This window comes from Hemitrygon akajei, chromosome 10 (assembly GCF_048418815.1).
Source record: "Hemitrygon akajei chromosome 10, sHemAka1.3, whole genome shotgun sequence".
NCBI classification, from domain to species: domain Eukaryota; kingdom Metazoa; phylum Chordata; class Chondrichthyes; order Myliobatiformes; family Dasyatidae; genus Hemitrygon; species Hemitrygon akajei.
The window spans coordinates 141,874,029-141,886,413 of record NC_133133.1 but is presented as its reverse complement, the minus strand read 5'-3'; the positions used below and the strand labels follow the sequence as shown (position 1 = coordinate 141,886,413).

The 12,385-nt window shown below is 37.1% G+C and overlaps 1 protein-coding gene across 1 annotated transcript in view; it reads left to right on the top strand.

The window, feature by feature from the left end:
* Nucleotides 1–12,385, top strand: part of efcab6 (EF-hand calcium binding domain 6) — a 96,146-nt gene that overhangs the window by 10,786 nt on the left and 72,975 nt on the right. The window contains exons 5-8 of the mRNA XM_073059147.1: nucleotides 2,202–2,268; nucleotides 4,542–4,678; nucleotides 6,580–6,698; nucleotides 8,782–8,909. Of these exons, the coding sequence (XP_072915248.1) occupies nucleotides 2,202–2,268; nucleotides 4,542–4,678; nucleotides 6,580–6,698; nucleotides 8,782–8,909 (451 nt within the window). The remainder of the gene's footprint in view (nucleotides 1–2,201; nucleotides 2,269–4,541; nucleotides 4,679–6,579; nucleotides 6,699–8,781; nucleotides 8,910–12,385) is intronic.

Genomic DNA, 12,385 nt, shown 5'->3' with positions numbered 1-12,385 from the left:
CTGATTGTAGTTGGTTGTTTAATCGCATTTTCACAGTTGAAAAAAGAAGCTATAATTACATAGTATTTTCTGTTGTCTGGAAATGAGAACCCTATTTTTCCCCCTAGCCAGGAAGCTTGAAATTGATTGAGGTGCTTTTCTTTTACCCCAGGTGAGATCTACTAGTGCCGCATAATTGAGATATCACACTTGGGATTGTCCTGCTTTGTATGAATCTGTTCTATATTAAGTGTGTTTATGAATTGAACCTTCAAATCTAGTGTTTTGTTATTGACAGTACTCAATATTCTGAGGGAAGAAAGAATTAACATTAACTTGCCACTTGGATGTTTGAAATTCTCAGTAAGAAAATGCTGATAACTTAAAAAGCCCAAAGGAATGTTGTTAAAATTTCAAGTAAAAATTTAACATATCTTGATCAATAAGATATGGATTATTTTAAGTGAGAAATGTAGTTATTGAATTACTGATTTAAATATTACTTTTGAGAGCAGTACAAATATGAATTCCTTTAAGAAATTCTGACGCATTCTATTTATAATTTTTATCCCAGGAGTATTTTTATTTACTTAAGCCAATTACCCCTACTGGGGCATAGGCTGCTGACAGCTGCTCACCAGGGTCCTCTGTCCTGGGCTAGTCTTTCAAGTTGTCCCCAGCTGTAGTCCATCTTCTCTTTCCACTTCCTGGAATGAGCTCTCTGAAGCTTCTTGTTGGCATTTCTGTAGCACTGGGTTTTTATGGGATGGGGTTGTTAGTGCCATGCCCAGCCCTCCTGCTTTCACAGTTGGGCTTGGAACAGTCCACAGGCTGAGTCAGGGGTATCCTTGTTTGTTGCAAAGATTTTGCAATCAGATTTAAGCTAGTTCTTTTGAGGGCAGAAACGCAATTTTCAAAATTTTTGTTTGGTTAACTTTGGATGTGCAATGTGATCACATTAGCCATTTTACTCAAATCATATCAAGTTTAATTATCATTCAGAGCATGCTTTGATACAGTCAAACGAGACAGTGTTCCTCTGGAGCCTATGTGCATAACATACATTCAAAAGAGTGAGAGAGACAAAAAACACACACATCGTTATGCAAGAGAACACGTGTATAGTCCAGGTCACTGAGTAACATGCCAATTGATGGTACAGCTCCGAGCAATCTAGCCTGTCTTTCTGCTGGTTGAACACTAGAAGGCAGCACTGACAGTTCCCAACCGAGCACAAACTCCACACTACACCACCCCCAGCGTTGTCTCACCTGGACTGCAGCAGCAGGCAAGCCTGCTTGAGGCCTTGTCCTCACCACAACCGAGGCCACGCTTCTGCCTCATCGCCTGTAGGGAAACAGGCCTGCAGCATCTCACATTATCAACGTCCAATGGGGTCTTGAGATTGCAAGAGAAACGTCAAGATAGTCACTCACGATTACACTGCAAGCTGCTTTTGCACATCAACTCCGATGTCTTTGAGTAACAGAAGCAGTACGGTCTGCAGCCAGGTCAGCTCCTCTGAATCTTCCCCGGCCCGTCGCCAGCTTCTCCTTCTCCTTCTGACCCACTCGCCGACTTCTCCTTCTCCTGGTCCGTCTGTCGGCTTCTTCTTCTCCTGGCCCATTCGGCAATTCTTCTCCCAACTCATCCACCAGCTTCAACTACCCGGCCAAGCAGCAGCTTCTCCATATAAAAGAGAAAACTTTCTCCAATTATCTCTTCATAATCTGATATTTCCATAATAAGGTCATCATTTGGCCTCATTGCAAGGTTTGTGTTTGTTACACAGTTCTTTCATTACAAAGGAACTATGAAGATAGAATTATCTGGTAGGTTAGTGGAATTGTCTTAAAATTGAATTGACTTTATTTCTTACATCCTTCACATACATGAGGAGTAAAAATCTTTACGTTATGTCTCTGTGTAATTAACAATGCCACAACTTTTTGAAGTTGGGCTTCAACTTTCAAGGTATTTTTTATCCATGATTTCCCATTACAGTTGATTAGTAATGCTTATTTTGGAGTGTTCTTTCAGAAATATGTACAGCTAAACACATTGTATCAAGAAACTGCTCACCTCTGGTACCATTTTTGGAAAAATGAATAGCACAGGCATTGCTTATGGCAATGTAGCGTACATGTAACTGGACTGTATTGGAGAAGATCTGCATTCACTTTATAAGAACAGCTATTTATCTATTTTCTCTCTTCTTCTAGGAGCAGTTCCATTATCTCCAATTGCAATTTGACATTAAAGCAAGTTGAGAATCTTCTCAGAGAAAAGGTGAGAAATGCATCAAACTTTGCAAAAGAACAAAATTACTCCTATGTATTTATCATTGTGATATAGAGAAACACTTTTTTATCACAAAAATGATCTTTTATTTGCATAACTGCTTGAACAGCAATGTGTCCCAAGTGATATCTGAAGTTTATCACCATAACTGAATATATTAAAAAAGATAAACAAAATCTTAAAGATGCAAAGTTTTAAATGTATCATATGGAAAGAGCCATGAAAGTTTTAGAGAAGGAATTCAGCACTTTGGGCATTGACAGCTTAAGTCTAGCCACAGTGTGTAGAGTAGTTCAACTGAGGGTAACCACGAGTTAAAAGGAACCCAGGTATCTTTCAGAACTGTAAAATAGAGAGGTTTAGAGATGGGGAGGAATTGGGGACCAAGGGTGAGAATCTTAAATAAGACATTGCTTAACTAAGTCAGTGAACGTAGGGATGATGGACTTGGAATGTTAAGAAATAGGGTCTGAGTTTTTGATGAACTTGCATTTGCAAGGGTAGTAGGAGCTTCCATGGGAAGTGGAGGTAGCACATGTTGATTCCAGCAGCAAATGACTTGAGAAAAAACATGATAACAACCTTGGAAATGGTGGGGTTTTATAATGTGATATCTGTGTCAGGATCAGGAATGACACCAGTTTTGTGAACAAGCTGGATCTATTTCAAACTAATGCCAGGAAGAGAGCTGGATTCGGTGACTAGGGAAGATAGTTTATGACATGGCAGAGGCAGTGACTAAGTGTTTGTAAATGAAGTTTAAGGGAGCTTCAGTCTAGGAATGGACTTTGTTTTTAAGTGATATTGTCAAAAGACAACATAGAGATGTATAGGAAGGCCAGAGGTGAATTCATTACAGAAAATGAGACAGAAAATTTGCAGCAGGTAGTTCTGTAACCACAGCTGGATTGATGACTTTGAAACAACTGGGCAAGTGTTATTCCATCCATCTAACAGGGATAGAGAGGATAAGATGGTCTACCACTTCAAAAGAGATGAGAAGCAGTTAATTACCTTTATACCTACTACATAGGATGTCTTTGATCTGAGCTGTTTTGACAATGCGGCAGGACAAACAATGATATATTTTTAAAAATAAATATTTGCTTTACAAGGCTTGGGATTTGGGGACAAAACCAGCATTTACTGGCAATACATTTTAGTTCTGTCAATGGACATAGGACAAAATGATGGCTCAGCTTATGAAGCCTAATTGCCGTTAAGCTGCCTTGCTGAGAATCAGTTTCAGAATTGATTACATATAGGGAGTATCTGAATTTTATTCCTTAATGCACACTAGAGAACCAGACTACTGCAATCCAGTAAATGCTGCATCATCCTTACCGAAGATCAGTTGACTACTCACATATAAATGAAAGTGAAATATAGAATGGGGTACCAAATTAAGCAGTAGAATAAGTGAGTTAATTGTGAAGTGGCAATATTTTAAATACAGTATCAGATGTATGGTAAAATCCTGATAATCAGGCATTTGTCATTCAGAAATGGTGGTTTGGTGTCTGGCTCATCCTGTCCAAGGGCCAGGTATGCAGCCATAGTTGAGGTTGGATAACTGGAATACTATTAAAATTTACTGAGTTTTTTGCCCCCATTCCCTTATGAAATAGCTCAATTTTCCATCCCCATTTACCTCAGTTTTATAAAAGAATGTAAAATTGTGTTGGTATACAGGTGTTTCCCCCCCCCCCCCCCCCTTACAAAGGTAGAGCGTTCCTATGAAATCTTTCTTAAGCTGAAATGGCGTAAAGCAAAGAACTATTAATTTATATGGGAAAAATTTTCGTAAAAGCAAAAATCCTTTTTGGAATGTGAAACCAGGTTACGAATGTAGGTCTTTTGTAAAAGCGAAGTGGCGTAAAGCAGGGGACACCTGTATTAAAAGGAGTAACATATTTGGCAGCATGATTTTAAAATAATTGTTTAGGTATCCTTTGTACTAATTTCTAAAAAACTTCTATTCATTAGCATATAAACGTAAGATAGCATTTTTAACACAGAACGTAGAATATCTGTTATATTAACCAAAGTTCCATCTGAGTGACTCTAGTATGAAAAGAGCTTGTCACGTTTTATGCCAACTTCCCCAGTGTGTCAGTACTGGAAAATAAGTCAGTTTTTTTACAGTCTCCTGTACTTTTAGCAAATGAGATTTAAGAAAAATGAGAAGTTGCAAATAAGACTGTTGTGATTTATTTTATATAACAATTATGCAGAAAAATGTAACATTATTTTTTCCTTAGATCTTAAATAATGTAAAAAATCTCCTACGAGCCTTTAAGTTATTTGATTATAACAAGGATGAGCACATTCAGTGCTATGAACTTCGAAGAGTTCTTGAGAGTTATTGTCTTCGATTAACAGATTCTCAGTTTGAAAGGTCAGTACATGTGGATGCCCATCTTTCGTGTTTCGGGATGTATTTTTAAAACTATACTTTGATACAGAATGGTTCAATAGTTAATCCTGTGCACTACAGTGAAAAATTGCTACATTACAAATGAAAGTAGAATGCAATTAGCAACAATTAAATAAGTATTTTTAAATTGGTTATGCAATGTGATGAAGCCAGAAGGGAATCCAAAGCAGTGATTTCAGCTTTATCCATTATATCAGAAGAGTAATGAATGTTTATAAATATTAAGCTTGAAACACTAATTTAAACAGTTATAGAATAATATTACAAGCTACTTTATGCTGGTTAATAATTCATATTGCTCAGTTGTTGAAAGATGAGAACAAAGTTAAGTAGCTTATCCCTTGTGTTTTTCATCTTTCCACCTCATTCCTACAGCTCCAATGTGCTCATAAGTCCCTGTTCAGACTAAATTATGTGCCCATGCTGTTCTCCGCGCTTCGGCAGGTAGCAGTATTGATACAGCAGTTAAAGGGAATAGGAGTTCTTGGGGATGGCATTGGGGATTGAGATGGAAGGTATGGAAGGTATGGAAAGGAGCTTTGACAATAGCAGGCAATCAGTAAGAAGTTTTTCTAACGATGCTATTATAACAACAGTATTAAAGACATTTAACTCAAAGCTCTCTTGATTAAGTATCTCTCTGCAACTACCTCTAAGGTGATCTTGCTGGTGGGTCAGAACAATGTATAGAGATCAAGATAGGTGAGCCAGAGATATTAATGAATAAAAGGCATCTCAGTCTATGCCATGTATTTGTAATCTAGTTTGCAGGGCAGGCTTCCCAATTTGGGCATATCTCAGAATGTCTATAAGGAAGATTTTAAAGTCATCTAGTATTTTATAGGTGCCATTACAATCATGGTATTTAAACTTGTTTCTCTGAATTTTGTAACTCAGCTCTTTGGATTACTCATATAGAAGTATAACCACTGCTATCATTTTCTTAATTGAATGAAGTAGCCTAAAATTTTCTTACAAATCTTATCCATCCATCTATCCTTCCATCTATTTAGAGAGATCTATGGATATGCTTAACCTCTTTTCCTCTACTCATTAGTGTAGTATCATCTGTGTGATCCCCATGCCTAATTTCCTTCACATTACCTTCCACTTCTATAGGTTTATTTCCTTCTTTCATTTTTGCACCTACCCATTCAGCTTGTTGAGATCCTTCTCCAGTCTACAGTTATTTTTCCTTCATCTGTTTGCACATCTTTAAGTGTGTAACAGGATGGCTTCTTGTATTCCTGCAAACATAGGAGATTTCTCCTGCTTTCTACTACCTCCATTGAGTCTTACTGAGTGGCATCTGCAAGCCTCTGATCCTTTTACTTCATATTGTCCATATTTATTTCTTGGATCAGTGCATTAGTTGACAGACCTTTCCTTATGATGTGCAAGTTAGTTTGAAACAAGACAGTTACATTATGAGCTACTAAGTCAACACTGGTGTCTCTGAAAGCAATTGCGAATTGCTGCCGGACTACCGTCTTCTAAATGGAGCTGATCCTGGCCTCTCAGATTATGACATTTAGGCTTGCAAGGCTCTGCTACCATTTGGACCTTCCCATGGAATTTTGGACCAATGTTTTGCAGGAGGTTAGCACTGGGGTATCTGTGCAAACTCAACTTTGTGTTTATGGGTGGGTGCAGGTTACTTGCAACTGGTAGGAAGTATTGGGTCATTATAAACAGGCAATGGACTTGGTGTGCTGCTTGCTTTGCCATCCATGGGCACAGGTTTAATTGAAGATTTTGATCCCTTTTAAATATAGGCACTCCAACTCAAGTAACAGGAGTTGTACTGTTGAGCCAACCTAGATGCAGTTATTTTCACTGATATAGATGTATATTTCCATTAGGCTTTGTTCTCGATACAACCTTTCTCGGACTGGAACAGTGAATTACGTGCAGTTTCTACAAAAGCTGGGCATCCATGTTGAATCCTCAAACAAATGCAGTAAAGAAGGTGTGGCACAAGGTTGGTCTTAAGTTATTCATCCTTTCACTTCAGCTGGTACACATCTATGCTTTAATTGATCTAAAATTTATAATTTTAATATATAATTTGGAAATCATGATTATGAATCATCAGAAATGTAGAATATATTTGACTGTAAGCAAAATGTACTATATTCCCAAAGTTGCCTTATAATCCTGCATGTAAGTATAAATAATTTTGTATCCACAATCGTTATACAAGTTAGGCTTCAAGATCCTGTTTTCCAAATAATCAGCACAATCAAAGGTGATATGTAATTAATTTCCATGAGAACCTGATTAATGACTTGGCTCACATTTGTCTTTTAGCTCCCTGATAAAGAGAATAACTGGTAGAGGAGGGCTGTGCAAGCTAAAGATTTTTGAGTTGGGGGAAACTCAGCGTTAAATGTATGCATATGTAGTATTTTTATCCCATTATTGTTGCTTTTCTGATAATAAGTGGAGAACTCACAGCTCTCCACTCATTATCAGCCAACTGATCTTGGAATCGTAGAGTCATACAGCATGGAAACAGGTCTTTCAGCATGCAGTTCATCCCAATGTACTGATCCCATTTTCCAGCACTTGCCCTGTAGCCTTTTATACCATGACAATTTGGGTGTTCACTTAAATACTTAAATATTATGAAAGTACCTTCCTGCACAGCCACCTCAGACAGTAGGTTGAAGTGGTTTCATGTATCCACTGGAAAAAACATTCTGTAGAAATGCTTGCTGCACTGCATTTATTTTTGTGCAAGTGCCCACAATATTTACACAACTGCAGGAAGTCTGACCTCAAGTGATTATCCTCAGACATACTGGCAAATACGTTTCTTTTTGGTGGTAATTATTGCTGGATTCCCATTGTTTCATTAAATTCTAGAGATTTATTATGAGTCAAGTACTGTATAACTATTCTGCTGTTGACTCTTCAGTTACATTTGTAGCAGGTAACTGCCCAAAGTCTCCATTTACTTCAGCTAAAGTCATCATTCTGTTTTTGATATTCCACCAGGAGTGCAGTTAAAAAGGATTGCTTTACACAGAATGAATCTGGAGCTGTATCCATGGTACTCAAATTAAATATACCCTGGATACTGAAAATTATAATTTATTCATTGGTATGAAAAAGAAGTATTAGGTTGCATCATGTACTCCCTCCATTGCCCCTGCACTATTCCCACAGACAAACCTTTGTCAACCCTGTGTGATCAGTTGGCCTTTCGTGTTTGTGCTCCAGACTCTGAAGCAGTGCTGGGCCTGGATGTGAAGCAGAAAGTTAGTCGAATAGCAACAACTCAGTACAATAGGAACTCAATGTGTCCAGCAACATCTGTGTGGAGAAAGGAATTGTTGATGTTTGGGTTGAAACCCAGTATCAGGACCGGTATCAGACTATTACAGTGTCTTGACCCAAAACATTGACATTTCCTCCTCCCCTGCCCCCATGCACCACTGATGTTACCGGATCCGCTAATTTCCACTAGCAGATTTGTTGCAGTTTAGGTGAAGAGCATTAATTCTCCCCAAAGTAAAAGATATGTTGACTGGAAATGCAAGTACATTTCGGACCGAGTTATCTTTATCAATTCAGTTAAACTTTAAAATGGAATTACATTTTATTCTGGTTGTTTAGATTGCAGCTTTAAAGTGATGTATATTTGGGTATTGGTGCAGGATTAAATACAGTCAGCAGAATTTTGAATGTGAATAAGTTGAAGAAAGGTGAAAGATAGGAACCTCAATTAAGAATGAAACATCTCATCCATTGATATGATCATTTGAGAATTAGCACTGTTTGGGATTTAGTGTTCATAGATAATGCAAAAAAATTACACAAAATCTTGGGATAAGGGATAACACAAGGGATCCATGAATGATGCTTGTGAATTTAGATTGTATTTATCATTGAAGGAGGAAACAAGACTGGATGTTGAGTGGAGAATAGAAATGTACAGAGTGAAAAATTGCAAGGTTCTGGTGAGCTGACATGAATGGAAAACAATCATCTTTAAAGTAGAAAAATTTATATTGGTAATTATAAGTGTTTAAAGTATATTTAATTGTGGTTTCACAAAGCAATGAACTGGGAAAATGGTGTTCAAAAACAAGAAAAAAACCCAAAATTGCAACAAGTGACTGAGGAGCCCCCCATAAGTTCAAAAAGTTTATCCATGGATGAAATTTATTCTACTTTTCAAAAAAAGGTAAATTTGTTCATTTATTCTGATACATCTTGATATGCATAACTGGATTTGTGTGTTTAAATTAAATGTTATTCTCATAGAAATAAAGAAAGTTTATAGTTTGAGTTTGAATAAAAGATCAACAGTAGTGGAACACTGGGTTATTTTTCATCCAAATCAATGATGATAGTGTGCTATGACTGAAATAGCTATGACTTTTGCTAATATTGGTGAGTGCTCAAATATAATGACCTTTAAAAGATAAAACATGGTAAGCAATTACAATTATAATATTAGTAGAAAAATGATAGGTTTTGTGATTTTAACTATTACGGTTTGGTTTTGGATTAATTTCAATTGTCTTAACAGTGTTACTTATTTTTTAAAAGGTTAGTTGGGCAGACACTGGAACTTGCTCACTGGTAGTGGTGTTATGTTTAATACATATTCTTCTCAATTACAAAGTATGTTATTCCTCTGGACTCAGGAGAGTACAAGTCATTCATAAAATGGATTGCAAACCAAAATTATTAAAATGGATGTAAATCCAAAGTGTATTAATGAATAGAAGCAAGGTAAATTTGATGAACACACACAAAGTGATGGATGAACTCAGCGGGCTAGGCAGCATCTATGGAAAAGTGTAAACATTCGACGCTTCGGGCTGAGACACTTCATCAGGACTGGAAAAAAAGTTGAGAAATTAGAGCAAGAAGGTGGGGGGTGGGGAGTAAGAAGTACAAGGTGGTAGGTGATGGGTGAAACCAGGAGAATGGGAGGGGTGAAGTAAAGAACTGGGGAGTTGATGGGTGAAAAAGATAAATGGCTGGAGAAGGGGGGATCTGATAGGAGAGGGTAAAAGACCATGGAATAAAGGAAGGGGGGGGGGGAGTACCAGACGGAGGCAATGGGCAGGCAAGCTGAAAGAGGGAAACGGGAATGGGGGAATGAGGAAGGAGGGAGTTACCAGAAGTTGGAGAAATCAATGGTCATGCCATCAGATTGGAGGCTACACAGACAGAATATCAGGTGCTGCTCCTCCAACCTGAGTGTGGCTTCGTTGCGGCAGTGGAGAAGGCCATTGACTGCCATGTTGCAATGGGAATGGGAAGTAGAATTGAAATGGGTGGCAACTGGGAGATCCCGCTTTTTCTGGTGGACGAAGTACAGGTGCTCAGCGAAGTCGTCTCCTAATCTACATCAGGTCTCACTAATATACAGGAAGCCATGCTGAGAGCACTGGATACTGTAGATGACCCCAACAGGCTCACAGGTGAAGTGTCACCTCACCTGGAAGGACTGTTTTTCTCATGAAGGTGAATTTAATACTTGTTTTCTATTCCTGTGCCTACAAATGTAAGAATGTATGTCTAATTATGTGTATTCATGCAATATTTACAATAAATGATTCATAACTTTCCAGTAGTCTTCAAATAAATTTGTGCATGGAAAGTACAGGAGAATGAAAATTTGAATGATGAAAAATTGGAAAAAAGAGATGGAAGGAAAAAAATATCAGACTATCAAAAAATAAGAAATAGGAGCAGGTGTAGGCCATCTGTCAGGTCGAACTTGCTCCACCATTTGATAAGATCATGGCTGATCTGGACATGAATTCAGCACCTCCTACCTACATTTATCCATAACCCCTAATCCCCCTGCTATGCTGTAACTATGCTTGAAATATGTTAAATGAGCACTGTTCCCTCTAAGCTAAGTCGGTGCGCAGCCATGCAGTTACTGAAATGTTCTCGCATGCACAGCCTTTGTTCCCCCAGCTGCAATTTTCTTTTATATAATGTTATATAATTTTGACTTATTCAATTCATTATTCTATTATTTGATTCATTCAATGTGTGTAATCACTTGGATAATAGGTTTCCTGACAATGAGTTAAGAGAATGTCAAGCTTTTGTCTCTTTTGCTATTGCAAACCAACTAATTTTGAATCTGGAGAAGAGAATGCTGTATGACTGACAAAAAATATTCAACTACTATTATGAACTACGCTGAAAGCATTGCCTCAAAAATGTTGCAGCATTTCTGTAATATCAAATTTGTGATTTCTGCAAAAGTTAAAACTGTTTCAATTAATATGTTCGCTGATATGTTGAACTATGTGCTTAGAAATGAAGAATTTGATGAACTGTCAATTCTTGTTGACATCATTGGATCACTTCAAGCTTCTAGTGCTGTCTGCGAACAAGGATTCAGTAGTATGAATTCAATCAAATTTAAATCCAGAAACAGACTAGAAGTGGAATATTTGAATGATCTAATGAGGGCTAAGAAGTATCTTTCATCTGGATGCAAATTAATCTGGACAGTGTTTGTAGACAATGGATTTGTAATAAAGAGAGATGAAGAAAAGTTTACGGAAGTGTGAATGATTTTCTTTGTCATCCTGTATTTCATTATACCCTTCAATTAATAAATAACATCAAATGTGTGTTTTTTTAAATTTTCATTCTAAATATTCATAGTATGCATATTACAAAAAAAACATTTAAATTGCCACACAGTTTTCAGACCATGTAAAAAAACTTTTGCTCAGAGCAATGTGTCTGTATCACTGCAAAAAAAAGGGAGGAAATGCTAATGAGGTAGCCGTGTACTATTTCCCTGAGTAGAGAATTCCACAGATGCAGTACTCTCTGGGAAAAGCAGTTTTTTTCTCATCTCTGTCCTAAATCTATTCCCTCAAACTTGACGCTATGTCCCTACCTCTTACCAGTGGAAACAACTTTCCAGCCTCTATTTTATCTATCCTTTTCATAATCCTCTACCATGCTAATGCATCATCCCCAACTCCATGCATCCTTATCTTATGAATAAGTCTTTTACATAGCACTTTATTGAATGCCTTCTGGAAATCCTAATAGCCACCTGTTCCCATCTAATCTCTGTGCACAAAGAACTCCAGTAAGTTTGCACTTCATTAATCCATGCTGTCTGCTTGATGAAACCACTTCTATCCAGATGTCTTGATATTTTTTTCCCTTAATGATGGCTTCAAGCAATTATCCTACTATAGATGTTAAATAACTGGCTTATAGTTACCTGCCTTTTGCCTACATCCTTCTTTAAGCGATGGTGTAAAACTCACAGGAAGAACATGACACGGGGTTAAGCTCATCTGCCATGAATAAAAATCTTTGAGGGAGATAAAAAGTAAGAATTTCCCTCACGTTACCTTATTGTTGTTCTCTGTCCTCACCGAAACTGTTTAATATACTGGTAATGCTTTATTATTCTCTTGAAAAAAAAAAGCATTGTATATAAAAATATGCTCTTTTTAATCTGATGTTTCTAAATTTTTATATTTAATTTTTATTATCAACTGTAGAGATTGAAATTAGAAATTACCAGTGTGATTTTTATTACTAAATAAAAAATATTATTGTCAGGTACTATCATACACTCACTATTTGCATATTCAATTATTGCCTCATGTATTCAAACATCAAGGTAAATATTCTTTAAAGCTACCCAAGTCT